Source organism: Schistocerca serialis, chromosome 1 (genome assembly GCF_023864345.2).
Source record: "Schistocerca serialis cubense isolate TAMUIC-IGC-003099 chromosome 1, iqSchSeri2.2, whole genome shotgun sequence".
In the NCBI taxonomy this organism is placed as follows: domain Eukaryota; kingdom Metazoa; phylum Arthropoda; class Insecta; order Orthoptera; family Acrididae; genus Schistocerca; species Schistocerca serialis.
Window position 1 is genome coordinate 425839439 of NC_064638.1, and position 18580 is coordinate 425858018.

General features: G+C 38.3%; 1 protein-coding gene across 1 annotated transcript in view; it reads left to right on the top strand.

Annotated features, from left to right (window-relative positions):
- LOC126457630 (kinesin-like protein KIF12) overlaps positions 1–18580 on the top strand; it is a gene marked incomplete at its 5' end in the record, with an annotated part of 606856 nt that overhangs the window by 221498 nt on the left and 366778 nt on the right. Inside the window, one exon of the mRNA XM_050094104.1 lies at positions 18125–18203. Within this exon, the coding sequence (XP_049950061.1) occupies positions 18125–18203 (79 nt within the window). The remainder of the gene's footprint in view (positions 1–18124; positions 18204–18580) is intronic.

Here is an 18580-nt window from a genome sequence, read left to right on the forward strand (position 1 = left end):
CTCGCAAATACTGTAGATTCAGGTTTTGGATCCTCACCGTTTTCTCGAATAAGTCAAGACACATTTTCTGCTTGTCAAAATGTGAATGTTTCCGGTGTAAATTCACTGCCGAAAAGCACTGAGGAACATGTTTCAGACACCAATGCATTGTTATTACAATTAATACAACAAATGGGACAGACACAGCAAAAGCTTCAAAAGTTAGACACAATGGAACAATACCAGAGACAAACACAGCAACAGTTAGACACAGTGGAACAAAATCTTAAAAAGTTAGACTCATTGGAGCAAACTCTTGAACGAACACGTGAGGATTTAACTGCTGAGTTACATCACATTGAATCGAAATGTCAAAAAGTCTGTAATGACGTAAAAACACAAATTTGTGAGCATTTCCAACCTATTTTTTCGCGGCATGAAAATGCACTGCAGAATCACGAAGCAGCCATAAAAGAACTGCAAACTATTGTTCATGAAAATCACAACACCTTGCAAGCTAAAATTGACGCAGTTGCATCTACCGATTCGGTTACGCAACTTGCAAAAAGTCAAGAAAACTTAAAGGACACAGTAGATTCGATTTCAACACAAATGGACACTCTGAAACTTGGTTCAGAAAAACACACTGAGGAAATGTGTTCATTATCAGAGAAAGTAGTTGAACTTTCGGATCAGCTAAATAATTTATCTACGAAGGTAGATGATAATCTGAATGACGCAAAACTGGTAGTCTTTAATGACACAGAACAGAGCGAACAAATTAGGAAACTGAAACAAAATCTGAATCAAATTGATACGCAACACCAAAGAGAAATCCGGGAAGTACAAGATCAGCTGACACAGGTAATACAAGAATTACGTATTTCAGAAGACACTCGCGCTCCAACACGGGAAGAGGAACTTAGAAATACGCAAAAGCCACAAAATAATAACACAGGGCATTTCGGTAATTATGAAAGAAATTGGCAAGGTACACCGAATTTTGAGATGGAACGGCCGACACGACCTAACAATGACCGATATGCGACTCGCCGACATGATGATTTTGACTATAAGCTGTTCATTACTACACGTAAATTCAAAACATTTAAGAATTCTGGCAACGACATTCATCCACAAGCATGGCTCCATCAATTCTCTCATTGTTTTCCTCCCAACTGGTCATTGGAGCACAGATTAGAATTTATGTGTGGCTACTTAGAGAATGAACCAGCTGTAAGAATGCGATCGGTCATTCACGATTGCCACAGTGAAGGAGAATTTTACCATGCCTTCCTCTCAGCATATTGGTCTCAAGCCACACAAGACCGCGTAAAACATGGCATCATAATGATGAAACATTTCGAACAATCTGAATTCTCCAGTCTTGTGAAATATTTTGAAGACATGTTGCACAAGAATCAGTACCTGTCAAACCCATACAGCCCCTCAGAACTCATCCGCATTTGCTTAATCAAATTACCTGAACATTTACGACATATTATTTTGGCAGGACGTTGCAAAGACGACATTGAAGCATTTCAGGGACTGTTACAAGAACTGGAAAGTGACACTGACAATCGCGGAACACAGGAGCACAACAATTACAGATCACATCAGTCGCAATTCCGCGATGAAAGAAATAATAACTGGACACGACAAGGCTATTCCCACAACACATATCGTGACCAAAACAGACACCACCCGTATGACAACCGTTGGCAGAGTAGTAATAATTACAGGGAAAGATCACCTCTCCGTGGTAATGACTATCACAGAGACAATCAGAGAAACAGACAATATGGGAACCAAAACAATTATTATCAAGGGAGACAGAATAACTTTAGACGCAACGGTCCAGCGCGCAGTTACGATTCAGGGAGAAATTCTCCACCACTTAACCGACAAGAAAGAAACTACAGGAGCTATCGACATGGCGACAGACGATGTGATCGTAACGACAGACCTGAATTGCATCAGAACTGGCGGGATTTAAACAGGGCAGGGCCCTCTCGAGGAGGTGAATTTGTAGAAGTTAGGTCTCCAAATCCCAATAACGACGCGCGCCAACAAAGAGACAATAGGCAATGACTCACACCGCTGGCAGCCACAAAACATACTTATGAAACTGACGACGCAGCTGCCGTAGCTAGTAATTACGTAAAAATGGAAGACATTAGGGACATCTTACTCCAGGAACACGACATAAAACATAACAACATTGCATATCCTGTGATTCACATTACTGTAAATGACATAAAATTTACGGCAGTACTTGACTCTGGCAGTCCCATTTCAGTAATCAGTGAAACAGCCTTTAGCAAATGCAACAAATCGAACGATTGCCCCACACTTCCGTTACGTAAGATTAAATTACAAGGTGCAATCTTTGGAAAAGGTGTAGATGTACGCCAACAAACCAATTTAGAATTCTTTTGTCAAAGCCACAGCTTCTCTATGAACTTTCTCATTGTTCCATTATTGTCGACGGAAATTATACTGGGAGTAGACTTTTTAAATGAATACAAAGCAATCCTAAGCTTTCACGATGCTGAAATAAGTTTAGAAAAAGAAGGTAAGTCAGTAGCTTTGAAATTTGAAGATTGGCTCTCAAACCATGACGAGGAAATTAATCGGCTTTACCTTCTGTTAGACAACAGTTCGGACTTTTCTACGGAACTAGACACTAACAATCACTCTGCAAGTACTGACAGGGATGATATCGACGGCGCATTTGACACTAATAAGTTAATTCAGAATAAAATTCAAACAATTGAGAATTGTAATGACACTGATAGGCAGGACCTTTTTGAGATTTTACAAGAACATTCCACAGTTTTTACTCACAAAACAGGAACAATCAAGGGATTTCAATACCAATTTCGTGTTCGTGAGCATACTAAATTTTGTGTTAGACCATATGTAATTCCGGCGCATTATAGGGACCGTGTTAGAACAGAAATACAATCTATGCTTGACGAGGGTATTATTGAGCCTGCAGTAAGCTCATACAACAATCCGTTACATGTTGTTGAGAAGAAAAATGGATCGATCAGGCTTGTCTTAGATTCGAGACAAATCAATACTATCATTATTCCTGAAACAGACAGGCCGCAGACGATGGAAGAACTTCTTCAAAATTTTAATGGTGTAAAAGTGTTGTCTTCCATTGATCTCAGATCCAGCTTTTATCAGATCGAACTTCATCCAGAATGTAGAAAATACACAGCTTTCCTTTGTTTCGGCGTTTGTTATCAGCTTCGGAAACTTCCCTTTGGTTTGAACATTTCTTCAGCAGCATTCATTCGCGGGCTAAATTCGATATTACCTGAGTTCTTAAAACGTCACATCACCTTATATGTGGACGATATTCTAATAGCAGAAGCTTCATGGGAACTACATAATAGCATCCTCAACAGTTTGTTACGTATTTTTGCAGAATCTGGAATTACAGTTAACTTGGAAAAGTCTGAATTCGGTAGGACAAAGGTGAAGTTTTTGGGACATATTATTTCTTCTGAAGGCATTCAGCCGGATCCTGAAAAGTTAGAAGCAATCAGAGCCATTCCAGTTCCATCTACAAAAAGACAAGTCCGCAGTTTTCTAGGTCTCGTAAATTTTTACCGTCGTTTTCTGAATATGCAAATTCTTGTTACACCAAAACTTTGTTCTCTCACTGGAAAAAATACTATTTGGAACTGGGACGAACAAGCACAGTTGGAATTCAATTCTTTGAAAGAAGCCTTACTTCACGCGCCAATCTTAGCTCATCCAGATCTGTCACAAGATTTCTGCCTTAGCACGGATTCTTCTAAAGTCGGTCTTGGTGCCCATTTATTTCAAGAAGCCACAGAAAATGACACTACTGTTCAGAAAACCATTGCTTTTGCTAGCCGAGTGCTAACAAAATCTGAAAAAAATTATTCCGTTACTGAATTAGAAGCTTTAGCTATCGTTTGGGCATTTAACAAATTCCGTTTCTTTCTTTCTGGTAAGCACGTAAAAGTATACAGTGATCATCGTGCATTACAATTTCTTATGTCTTCAAAATTAAATCATGACAGGTTAAAACGTTGGGCATTGTTTCTGCAAGAATTCCGCTTCACAATAGTCTACATTCCCGGCAAGGAGAACATTGTTGCGGACGCACTGTCACGCGCACCGGCTGGGCTTGAGAAAAGTACCACAGAAGGCAACCTCGAGAAAAATGTCAGTATTCTTTACATTCAGAAAGTCGCCTTTGAAAACTTCATCACCACATCTTTAAAGGACATTGCTCATGAACAAGATAAAGATCCGATTTGGAAAGACATCAAGAGCAAATGGCATGAAAAGACACACACACAGATTCGACATTATTACCTGGTTAGAAACAACATACTCTTCAAACGCTGCACTGTTGATGACAAGCTATGGGTACTTTGCATTCCAGACGATTTTGTTAATAAGCTCATTTGGTACATTCATTTCAGCTACGCACATTTTGGTCCACGAAAATGTTATCATATTCTTCGAACGACTTGTTATTTTAACAATATGGAAAAAAGAATTCGAAGAGTCTTATCTATTTGTAAACTTTGTCAAAAGGCGAAACCATCTACTGTCTCACATCGTGCTCCGTTGTTTCCTATTATTCCTTCTAAATTAAAAGAATTTGCTGCTGTTGATCTCTTGGGACCGCTTGTCAGAACATCCAATGGATTTTCGTACGTTCTAGTCGCTGTTGAACTTACTTCAAAATTTGTTTCTTTCACACCGTTACGTAAAGCCACCGGACGGTCTGTATCCAACGCATTTGTTAAAAATTTCTTACGTGAAGTTGGCCACGTTGCTAAAGTCATTTCAGATAACGGACCGCAATTTAGATCTGCTGTTTGGTCACGCATGCTTCGCAACCATAAAATCAAACCTGTTTTTATTTCATTGTACTCACCACATTGTAACCCGTCTGAACGGATTATGAAAGAAATCAATAAGCTTTGCAGACTTTATTGTCACAGAAAGCATCAGCATTGGGACAGATATTTACACTTATTTCAAAATGTGCTGAATGAAATGCCTCATGATTCCACTGCTTTACCACCTACTCTTGTACTGAAGAATGTGGAACCTCCGAACAGAATCAGAGAGCTTGTACCTTTCCCAAATACATGTAAACTTCGACACAAAGACATAATTGATTTGGCTCTTAAAAATATAAAATCTGCAGCAGACAAAAGGAGAAAACTACACGGTAAAGCAAATGCAAAGAAATTGTATATTGGTCAGAAGGTTCTCATTAAAGCTCATTCATTGTCACATAAGAAGAAACACTTGAGTCACAAATTCTTTCTAGTTTACAATGGACCATACAGAATCCGACGTATACCACATGATAATTGCGTTGAAGTTGAAACTCTGCGTATTAGGAAGAGTAAAGGTTTACACCATATTTCACATGTAAAACCATTTATTGAAAGATAATCTGCTCTTTAACTTAGTCTTTGTCATAAAATTTTTCGCTTCACATTTCTAGTATGCTTTGTCAGATTTGGAATCTGTTAACATGTAACAATGTTTGAAGTGAAATATCCAGTCAAGAACCAAGAGAACTTATTTAAACAGAAATTACGAATGCATTGTTATAATGAACAGACGACACAGTGTTGTTAGTTGTACATTCTTGCTTGTTAGTTGCACGATTACGTAACGAATATCAGGCTTACATACTTAGGACACATACTGGTACTGCTAATGAGATTTTAATGCAACATTTTGGTTTATTTGAAAATACATTCTGAATTTAAAGTGCTTTCTGAGAGATACCAGATGACACAGAGGTTAGTTTATGTGACAGCTACACGATTTTTATCACGACGCTACTAATGAGTGACAATTTACAATGTTGCTTTTGCAGTGTTTCTGTTTTATATCTGCACAGTTTTTCTGAATTCTTCTGGAAAGTAAAACAGGTTTTAGTAGTAACTTGTGTAGTATAGCTACAATGAGACAGGGTTTTCCGTAGCATAACAATACGTTACTGTACAGTACTTTCTTCATTACAACAATAAGCGTAATAACTACGATAGCTATACGCAAAGCATTTCACTTTTGTGTATTATGAGGTAAGTACATTGGCTTCTGCAGAACTTAGCTTTCGGAGGACGATAACTACGACACTTCCACACAGATTATGTTGCAACAAGACGCACATTTAGCGCTACAGTACACGTATTTGAGTGATTAATTTTGTACTTAAAACATTTATTTTTAAAGATTTTTGAATTACAAAGAAAGTTTTCAGTGATACATTTCATTTCATTGCTGTAATCTGTAACACCTGAGGGTATAATTACATTAATCCTCAGGGGGGTACATGCTTACTTTGTGTACCATGTGTGTGGCAACCACAAGGAACCCTAGCTAATATGGTATTTGCTTATACAACTTTACACATCGGTACCATATTTCTCTAACACACAATTTACACAGCTATCTGATCATTTAACTGAGAGAGACAAACATTTATTTTACTACATCAGTGACACATGTTTACGCAATTACACAGCTGGATAACTTCACACTTATGAAACTGTATTTTGTCTGTACCTTGTAAACTGTTCATATTTTTTTCGGAATCATTGTGATACTATGAGAGCTTTGAATGATGTATTTGGTATGGATTCATGATTTTTAAAGTACGTTTGAGGCAGCTGACACTTTTGACATGAGCAGATAATTTTTTTTACGTTTTGAAATTATTGGAGGAAGTTACGACGATTTTAAGATTTGACTGAAGTGTTATGATGTTATTATTACGACGACGATGTGTACTATGCTGTTGAGGTATGTTTATGATAAATAAGCTGATGCTATATGAGGAATCTGATTATGCTATGTAGCTATTATGATGAAATATTGAAGACGTGTTGATGAATATGAATATGTATATGTGTAATAAGGTAAGGAATAAGGAGTAGGGGTTAGGGACTCTGATTTATGAAAAGGTTGTTGGAAACCAAGAATCGTACTTTAAGAGTTATGAAATGTGTGTGTATATGCATGAATGTATCACAATGCCACTGAAAATTTTTTTGGACATTTATATTTATAGGATTTTGTTTCTACAGATTTGCAACGCTAATTCTTGACCTGTGAAATATTTTTAAATGAGACTGCAACGGAAGCAGAAACTGCTGTCGTAAATATTTCCGTATGAAAGTTAAGTGACCACCTGCACGTAATGCGTCGCGGGCACCCAGCTGTGTCAGACGCCTGGAGAAAAAGCCATTATTGCGAGCCCTTTTCAGCGGCACAGGTAGAAAAAAAAAAGGGGACGTGGGACGTGTCAAACACCTGGAGAACAAGCCATTAGGGTGTGCCTTTCATCGCTAATGCGACACCCTCGTTACTTGAAAACATATGATTACTCGCACTTTGTGCTAATTACTGAAATGCTTATGAATTGATGGGAAATATTCGTACATCTGCACACCTGATTACGACAAGCGTCTTTCTATGAGAGTTGAGAGAATTTCTACTAACTTATGAAATGTCACATGACTACTGAATGATATTTTTATGCTTTGCTTTTCATAGTTGCTTATTTCATTTGACATCTGTTTTCCAGCTGTGTTGCAGCATTGCTTTTATAAAATGAAATGCATTTGCTAATGTGAACACTTTCTGTCAACAGATCTATTAAATAATTATTTTATGATCCACATTCTTTAAAAAAGGAGCACTTGGAAAGGAAAGAACAATAAGAAGGAACTAGTAACAGTAAAACATAATTTTCTTTTCAATTAGATGGTAATATTTTTTTTACAATAAGTTGTTGTGGTGCACCACTTTAATTACTTTGACATTGAGATGTGATTATACATTTCCCTTATCTGCATTGTTATCTTTAGTGTACTATTTTTTCTGCTTGAGCTATGTCATGTTTTGATATAAGTTATTACATTTGCTGCTGCTAGCTTTGCCAATCTGTATTTTTTGTCATTGCTGCTTGTGTTAAATGTTAAGATGTGACATAGGTATTAGACATGGCCATTTTAGTGTAATATTTTTTCTGCTTGCGCTATGTCATGTTTAGGTATAAGTTGCTGCTGTTTGCCAGGCATAGTGTTATTGAATTTGACTTTTGCTCATTTATGCTGCTAGCTTTGCCAATTTGCATTTTTTTGCATTGCTGTTTGTGTTGATTTGTTATGTGATGCTGCATTGCCTCGTCCCTTAGTTTAGCATCTGAGCTCAGTAGATTTAAGTTAGCTTAAGAGGGGGTAGACTATGTAAGAAACTGACTATGGAGAATAGGTAAAGAAATGCATTGAGAAAACAGGTTTAGGTAGGATTTTCTTGGAAATAAATGTTGAGGTAAGAAATGTATGAACATATAAATACAGAAAGCATGCTTAGATAGAATTTTTTGGGTGGAAACAAAGGATGGATTTTCTTGGAAATAAATGTTGAGGTAAGAAATGTGTGAACATATAAATACAGAAAGCATGCTTAGATAGAATTTTTTGGTGGAAACAAAGGATGAAATAAGAGGAAAGATATATGAAGTTTTGGGTTGGACTGCAGTACCAAATGTTACACTGAAAACGAACCCTGTCCTTTCCTTTTGGTGTTATCCCACTATGTGTTTGTGTACCCTTGAGTATTTGTTTTCTTCCTGTCTCTGTGTACTGTTTCATAGAATTTTTTTCTTTTAATATTAAGCTACATTCACTATGAGGAGGAATACTGTTATCCTCAAATATAAGTTGCATTAATAATATGTTATTTTCTTTGTAAAGTTGTTTACAATTCTGTTCTGTTTCAATGTTCATGTGTGAAATTAATGTTTCGAAAACTATTCTCATTATTTTATGTATGTACTTATGTCACTATTTTTGTAACACTGATGTATATGTTTATTTCTATTCTTTTGTAAAGCCTGTACTACAAATGTTATCTGTATTATTATGTTTTTAATGATGTATTTTGTACCTTTGTAATTGTATTCTTATGTTACAAAATTGTAATTGTCACCAGTTCATGACATTATTAACTTGTTAGTTACATTTCACTGCACACGTTTCTGTTGGTCATAGTATGTGGACAATATGTGAGAAGTAGGGACTGTTAGTGTTTGCATGTGTGTTAATAACTCAGCAAGGGACTGGATAACAGCATTGCTGGTTCTAAGGACAATTTCAAAAACTTTGTGAGTGCACAAGTGGTGGTTGATGGACTTGCTATATTCTCCGCAAGACTCTTCGATGGTGAATGTGCACCTGCACAATTGCAACAGATGGCTGCTGGACATTTCTACAAGGACTACAGTGGGTCTGCACCTCTGGTGGCCCACCAATACCATTATCTCTACAAGGACTACAGTGGGTCTGCACCTCTGGTGGCCCACCAATACCATTATCTCTACAAGGACTACAGTGGGTCTGCTCTGTGATGACCTACCAATTTTCATCAAAACTTCGACTGACTCTGCAGTGGGTTTGCTCTGTTGTGGCCCATTACCTGTCAGCATGTCGAGAGTCAGCACTGTCTTTCCGTTGGAAGGACAACACTACTTCTTCAAGACTGCATGGAAATCCACTACTTCCGTGTGCATTTTCTTTTACTGCTCAGACTTTGAGAAAAACACTGCTATTCTCCTGTTATGTACGATTAGGACTGTCTTTATGGACTGTGAGAAATTTTAGCTTTTGACCAACATAATATCAATAAGTGTGTGCATTTTATATCTTTGTTACTGTAATTGTGAAACATTTTTGTCAAATCTGTATTGGCCAGTGCCCAACACCATTTGTAAAAATTTTTTGTGGGGAGCATGGGGGCTATGTAAGTAGGCTGTTTATGTTTTCTCTATGTAAGTAGGCTGTTTAGGTTTTTTATTAATAACGCCACCTCTAGGCTGTGCTGTGGGCAGTCTGTGGCTGCTTTGCATTGTTGTAATACTCGCCATTGTAGTGTTAGGCAGCTGGCTGTGAACAGCGCGTAGCGTTGCGCAGTTGGAGGTGAGCCGCCAGCAGTGGTGGATGTGGGGAGAGAGATGGCGGAGGTTTGTAATTTGTCATGAACTGATATATATATTATGACTTGTGATGATATTAAGGTAAATACATTGTTTGCTCTCTATTAATATCTTTCATTTGCTAACTATCCCTATCAGTAGTTAGTGCCTTTAGTAGTTTGAATCTTTTATTTAGCTGGCAGTAGTGGCGCTTGCTGTATTGCAGTAGCTTGAGCAGCGAAGATTTTTGTGAGGTAAGTGATTTGTGAAAGGTATAGTTTAATGTTAGTCAGGGCCATTCTTTTGTAGGGAATTTTGAAAGTCAGATTGCGTTGCGCTAAAAATATTGTGTGTCAGGTTAAGCACACTCTCGTGTATAATTGTTCAAAAGGGACGTTTCAACTGTAGTGGAAACTGCTGCCGTAAATATTTCAGTAAAGAAGGTAGATGACCTTGACGTAATGTGCTGTGGAGACCCAGCTGAGCGACAGTCACCTGGAAAAAAATCCATTAGTGTGTGCCTTTCAGAGGCACAGGTGGAGAAAAAAGGAGGCCATTATCCTCGCTATTGACATTTCTTTCTAGAAAGCATCGCAAATATGATACGCTCAAACTTGAAAACATATGATTACACTGTGGAGCTCATAATTCATGATATTTACTAAAATGCCTAATGAAATGAGGAGAAACATTTTATATCTATTGTCTTTGTAGTTGAGAGATTGCTCATTTTGTTTAATATTTGTATCTAGCTCCACTGCAGCATTGGTTAAAATAAAATTTTATAGATGTACTAATATAAATGTTTTATGCCTACAGATCCAGTAAATAATAACTTTATGATCTACTTCAAAAAAACGGAGCACAAAAAGACATTTCCCTTCACAGGAATTGCATACGGAATTCTATTTTCACTACTTGGTAATTTTTTTGGTAGAATAACTTCTTGTGGTGCACCACTTTAATTACATAGACATTAAGATGTGAATAGACATTTCCCTTATCTGCATTGTTGTCTTTAGTGTACTAGTTTTTCTGCTTGTGGGTTTGTCATGTTTGGATATAAGTTATCACATTTACTGCTGCTTGCTTTGCCTATTTCCATTTTTTTGTCATTGCTGTTTGTGTTAATTGTTTTGTGCTGCTGCATTGCCTCGTCCCATAGTTTAGCATCTGAGCTCAGTAGATTTAAGTTAGCTTAAGATGGGGTAGGCTATATAAGAAAACGAGTTGTGATGAGTCGGAAGAAATGCATTGAGAAGCTACAGAAAAATGGTTTGGCCAAAAAAGTATTTTGAAAGAGGATATGAACAAAAAAGTAGGGTTTAAGGACAACAGGTTTAGGTAGGATTTTCTTGGAAAGAAATGATGAGGTAAGATAATGGAAAATATATAATGAGGTAAGAAATATGTGAACATATAAATACAGAAAGCATGCTTGGATAGGATTTTTTTGATGGAAAGAAATGTTGAAATAAGACGAAAGATCTATGGAATGAAGTTTTGGGTTGGACTGCAGTACCAAATGTTACACTGAAAACAAACCCTGTCCTGTCCTTTCATATTATTCCGCTATGTTTTTGTATACCCTTGTGTATTTGTGTTCTTCCTGTCTTTATGTGTTTAGCTAATAAGATTTATGTTGTAGAATTTTTCTAATACTCAGTTACATTCACTATGATGAGGAATACTGTTATCCTCAAATATAATTTGCATTAATAATATGTCATTTTCTTTGTAAAGATGTTTACACATTATTAATTTTGTTCTGTTCCAATGCTCATGTGTGAAATTTATGTTCCAAAAACTATTCTCATTATTTTATGTATGTACTTATGTCATAATTCCTGTAACACTGTTGTATCTGTTTATTTCTATTCTTTTGTAAAGCTTGTACTACTACAAATGTTATCTGTATTGTTATGTTCTTTAATGATGTATTTTGTACCTTTGTAATTGTATTCTTATGTTGTAAATTTATAATTGTATAGACACCAGTTCTTCAAATTAAGTAACATTTCACTGCACACATTTCTGTTGGTCATAATATATGCACAGTATGTGAGAAGTTGGGACTGTTAGTGCTTGCACGTGTGTTGATATTTCAGCAAGGGACTGGATAACAGTACTGCTGGTTCTAAGGTCAATTCCAAAAACTTTGTGAGTGCACAAGTGGTGGTTGATGGACTTACTATATTGTCCGCAAGACTCTTCGATGGTGATTGTGCACCTGCACAGTCGCAACAGATGGCTGCTGGCCGTCTCTATAAGAACTACAGTGGGTCTGCACTTTGATGGCCCACCAATACCATTATTTCTACAAGGACTACAGTGGGTCTGCATCTTTGATGGCCCACCAATACCATTATTTCTACAAGGACTACATCGGGTCTGCATTTTTGATGGCCCACCAATACCGTTATCACTACAAGGACTGCAGTGGGTCTGCACCTCTGGTGGCCCACCAATACCATAATCTCTACTAGGACTACAGTGGGTCTGCTCTGTGATGACCTACCTACCAATATTCTTCAAAACTTCAACTGACTCTGCTGTGGGTTTGCTCTGTTGTGGCCCATTACCTGTCTGCATGTCAAGAGTCAGCATTGTCTTTCCGTTAGAAGGACAACATTACTTCTTCAAGATTGCATGGAAATCCACTACTTCTGTGTGCATTTTCTTTTACTGCTCAGACTTTGAGAAAAAAAAACACTGCAATTTTACTGTGATGAATGATCAGGACTGTCTTTATGGACTGTGAGAAAACTTTAGCTTTTGACCAACATTGTATCAATAAGTGTGTGCATTTGATATCTTTGTTATTGTAATTATGAAAATTTTTTCAAATCTGTATTGGCCACTGCCCAAACCAATTTGTAAAATTTTTTGTGGGGAGCGTGGGGGCTATGTAAGTAGGCTGTTTAGGTTTTTATATTGGTAACGACATGTAGCGCTCTATATGAAAATCACTGACTGTGCTGTGTGCAGTCTGAGGCTGGTCGGCATTGTTGCAATATTCGCCATTGTAGTGTTGGGCAGTTGGCTGTTAACAGCGCATAGCGTTGCGCAGTTGGAGGTGAGCCGCCAGCAGTGGTGGATGTGGGGAGTGAGATGGCGGAGTTTTGATAGCGGATGATCTGGACAGAGACAGTAAATTTGTAAGAATGGATGTCATGATCTGCTATATATATTATGACTTTTGAACACCATTAAGGTAAATACATTGTTTGCTCTCTATCAAAATCTTTCATTTGCTAACTATACCTATCAGTAGTTAGTGCCTTCAGTAGTTTGAATCCTTTATTTAGCTGGCAGTAGTGGCGCTCGCTGTATTGCAGCAGTTCCAGTAACAAAGATTTTTGTGAGGTAAGTGATTTGTGAAAGGTATAGGTTAATGTTATTCAGGGCCATTGTAGGGATTTTTGAAAGTCAGATTGCGTTGCGCTAAAAATATTGTGTGTCAGTTTAAACACAGTCATGTATAATTTTTCCAAGGGGACGTTTCAACTCGAAGCTTGCTCCACACAGGGTTGAACACCCTTGACAGTCAATCAACCATGGAAGGAAATCTTTTAAGGAAAATTCCATCGCCTGGCAACAGCCAGGAAAGACTGCATTTGGATACGGTGGGCAGTCACTTAAAAGATAACTTAGATGAGTCGGAGCATCATAAAATACCCAAGACTGACAGCAGACCGACACTTAGTCTCAAGACAGGACAGATAAGTAACATAGCGACACACAGTATAAATTCTCTCATTCAACCAGCTAAACTCAAAATTTTGACAGACGAAATGGATCGGGCTGGGGATTCTGATAACCAGACTTAAAGAAATGAGAATGATCAAGAACCAATGGAATCACAAGGATATAGAATTTACAATGGAATACAAGGGAAAATAGCAAAGAACCAATGCCGCAATTCGGAACAGGATTCGTGGTCAACCTCAAAATGATAAATTCCATAATAGAATTCAAAGCAAAATCTCCTAGGCTCTCAACATTAACTATAAAAGTGGCAAATAGAAGATACACGATAATAAATGCCCATGCCAAAACTAATGACAAAAATTTAAAAAAAGACCACAGAGAAGACTTGGATGGGTTTTGGGAGTTTTTTGATCAGACAGCAACAAACATCAACAAAAATCACACCAAAATTTTAATTCTAGACTTTAATGCCCAATTAGGAAGGGATAAGAGAAACAAAGATCTAATAGGGAAATGGCCAGCACAACGAAGAGCAAACCAGAATGGCATGAGATTGGTGGAATTCAAAATCAACATACTTCATGAGAAGACCAAATAAACTTAAAACCTGGAAACACCCAGACTCCACAAAAGGAGAATGGCAGTTGGATGATGTCTGCATGGATAAGAACTACCACAAGGAATACTACAATGTGAAAGTCCTGAGAGGAACTGACACCAGATCAGATCATTACTTGATAAAAATAAAAATTAAATTCACCCAACTGAGAAACAAAACCTATGACCCTCATAAATTGATAAATAACAAGAAATATAAAGAACAAAGTAGGAATATAAAAATAACAGATGATCTGGATGAAATAATTCCTCAATTGAAACAAATAGCTGAACAAATCGCCCCAATAATTCCTAGGAAAAAACACCAGTGGTGGAATGACGAATGTGATATAGCTGTGGATGATAGACACCAGGTGTGAGGGTCAAAAACCAGAAGAATCTTACTTGGAACTCACAAAACAAAGAAAGATGTCTCAAAAAAATTAAGGAGGTTTAGATGTCAATATTAAAAAGATATACATTGATAGAAACAAATAGTAAGAAAACAAACTCACGAGTTTACAACAAAACATATAGAAGACAACTCCAAAGATATAATCCCCCAACACTAATGCTAAAAGATAAAAACAATTAGGTGGCCCATAGTGATAAAAGAAATTCAGAAATTTTAGCAGATACATTTAACGAACTACTAAATTGCGAAGCTCCTCCTAAGCTTCTTGAAATAAACACAGAATCTCCAATAAAAACTCCACCAGAAAATATAAACCCGCCGACAGCAAGTGGAGAAGATCAAACATTTGCAGAACTCCGGATATATGCTTAACAGACCACGTAACACTAGACAACAGAAAAATTAAAATAGTTGAGCAATTTAAATATCTTGGAGAGATTATAATACACAATTCGGATGAAAAACCTGCTTGGTAAGAAAGAGACAATAAAATGATAAAACCTCAAAAACTGATATGGTCTACATACAATAAGAAATGTCTACCAATTCAAACGAAATTAAAACACTACAGGACGGTGGTTCAGCCAGAGGTAACATAGGCAAGCGAGACTCTTTTTAAAGTCACTCAGAGAAACAGGGTCGAAAACATACTAGAAGTAGAGAGAAGAAAAGCTGAAACATGCATAAATAAAAAATACCAGAAGGAAGGACAATGGCGGATAGTGCCGAATGAAGTAGTGCACAGGGAACTGGAGCCCATCACAGATGCTACACGTAAAAAGAGGATTTCTTTCTTTGGCCACATAATAAGGACACCAGACACCACATTAGCAAGAAAAATTATGCAGAAACTGTGAAATCTGAAGCAACAAGTAGGATGGATCAAGGAAATTAAAGAGGATATGTGAGAACTAGATATAACCTTGGATGATCTGCAAAACAAGACAGAAAATCTCAAGAAGCTGAAAGGAAAGAAAATAAGATTTAAACCAAAACTAGACAAACGACACACAATGAAAGAGGTATTTACAGATGATAAAAGACAGGAAAGATCAGAACGAATGAAAAGATACTGAACAGATACAAAAGAACGAAACATGCGCTTACTGGAGAAATGATTGACTAAAGTGGTCCAATGAGGCCGTAAAAGCAAATAATAATAATAAATAATAATAGAGGTGTAAAAGACCTGTGTAATGTTTGAGGCAACTCAGGGCATCAATGGGATTTTCACAAGATGTTCTGAACAGAACAAGAGCTGGGATACTCCTTTGTCCATAGCATTAGGGGATATGTGGCACACGGGAAATTTTCAATGCAAGATGGAAATCTGACTGGAGTTTCTGGCCTAGCACGTGGTACGACCAGTGTCTAGAAGTTTTCCAAGATGTAACGGAAAGTTTTCTGGTCATTACTACACAGAATTAGGTTCCAGGTTTTCTCTGCTAGACATGAAGAAACATCGAAAATTTGCTATAGAGGAGAATGAACCAATTAGACATGATCGCCACTCAGCCATGGCCGCTCATTGAGCTGCCATATCGCTGATTGACTAAAAGACCTGAGGCATAACGGAATTAGAGACACTGGCTGGGAGCGGGTATTGATTGAGAATTTGAGTCTGGCGGGGGACGTACTAGCGTGAGTGTGGTCCGTGGAGTTGCGATGACCCCTGTGCCCGCAGGGCTTAATGATTTTAGGATACCTGCTTTACTGTAGTGGGTACTGAAGACACCTGTGTCACTTAAGTGGTAGAACTGAACTTTGTGAGTTTCGTTAGTGAGAAACTAAATTGTATTGTTTCCATGGAAGCTGAAATATTTGTCTTTTGGTATGCTATCAGAAACTATTTTGTGTGATGGGATGGAGATTAAGTGAAGACAGCGTTGGATTTTGCAGCACTATTGTTGGATCCTGCTATTTTTTTGACAGAAAGCGAACTGATGTAATGCATTACACAGTGTGTCAGAGTCGTGAGTTTTTAACATAGTCTTGTGGATCAACGCCAGTTTGGCGACCCTCAAAAATTATTTCTGTAATGTGGCACTCAAGACAGTTGACTAGTGTTCGCCAGTTAATAGTTCGTCCGCCAACTATTTTGCAATTCTGTCGTGTGTAGGGATCGCGTGCATCACAAAGGGTTGGTGCCTGGGCACTGGTATCAGCGGGCTTTCGCAACTTCCTGTTGTTAAGAAGAAAAGATAGGCTTCTTACAATACTACAATGTATCTGAATTCCTAAGGGACCAAACTGCTGAGGTCATCGGTCCCTAGACTTACACACTCCTTAAACTAATTATTGCTAAGAACAACACACACACCCATGCCCGAGGGAGGACTCGAACCTCTGGTGGGAGGGGCCGCGCAGCCCGTGACATGGCACCCCAAAACGCGTGGCCACTCCGCGCGGCTGCAGTACTATATGTCGTAAGTGCCAAACCTTTCCGGAGTGGGAAGGAGCGCCTGATCCCCGGCACGAATCCGCCAGTCTGTGTATGGTTTTTAGGCGGTTTTCCATCTGCCTCGGCGAATGCCGGCTGGTTCCCCTTATTCCGCCTCAGCTACACTATGTCGGCGATTGCTGCGCAAACAAGTTCTCCACGTACGCGTACACCACCATTACTCTACCACGCAAACTTAGGGGTTACATTCGTCTGGTGTGAGACGTTCCCTGGGGGGTCCACCGGGGGCCGAACCGCATGATAACCTGGGTTTGGGGTGGGGTGGCGGAGGGGTGAAGTGGACTGCGGCGGGGACGGAACCTCTCCGTCGTTTCTAGGTTCCCGGTTAACATACAATACAATACAATACAATAAAAGTGCCATACTGCACGCAGGCCACATAGCGCGATATTAGTGCAGCATGCTTCTAATTGTTTTTACATCTATAGCCAGATCACATTAATTATATTAAATATAAGCAGTGCTTGATCTGTAAAAAGTTAAAAAAAGGTTCCGATACTGTGACCCCTTACCGTGGACGGTTTTGGAATTCAGACTTCTTAAAACGTTATTTTAACACTTCCCTGAGCATTTCAAAAGTGCCAATACATCTTTTGTCTAACATAGCTTCAACTGCAGCTAAAGTTCTATCAAATCACATCTCAAAGTCAGCGGTTCTGATTTTTTCTCGTCAGAGATACCTGTATGGCGAACCAGTGCGTACCGTGACAAATCAAGCGCTGAATATAAGATTACTTAGATTGAGACGCAGATTCAAAATTTTCCATGCATATTGTTTCAGTTTAGTGACTGTGCAGTCTTGGGAGAGTCATTCGGAAGGACGGACGGCTCTACATGTCAAAGATGGAAATGTTCAAGTTCCCAAAACATTCTTGTACCACATACTCTTATATTTGCACTGATTTTATTAATTCCACAGATCTGCATTAATCGGCATTGAGACTGTGTTTCTTATTTTCAGAGTGCGGCCGCTGAGCAAACGGGAACTCAAATCGGGCGACAACTCAGTGGTGCAGTTCCCGGGCAACGGACAAGTCGTGGTGAGTTCCCACCTGTTTCTACAGCCATTACTTCTATGGCAGAGACCAATACGGGCAGCAGGTAGACCCTATCTGTAAAGAGAGCTGTCGTAATAAGCACTGTACATTGCCTAGTACGCTAGCATATCTATTCTGTTTGTTACAGCAGTCGTTCTTGAATCTGTGTAGTGACATTTTCTTCTTATGAAATTCATCTTCCTTACCTAATGTCTCCTTACATCAAAACTATGTTACCTTAAGTTTCAACCCCCTATCCCTGAAAACCCTACCTTGGTTACCCCAACCTAACAACTCCCTTTATAACATTCCTACCAGACCAATATAAACTGCCTGATCCTCTATACACAGGTTATATTTCTCGCAGAAAGATCAAACCC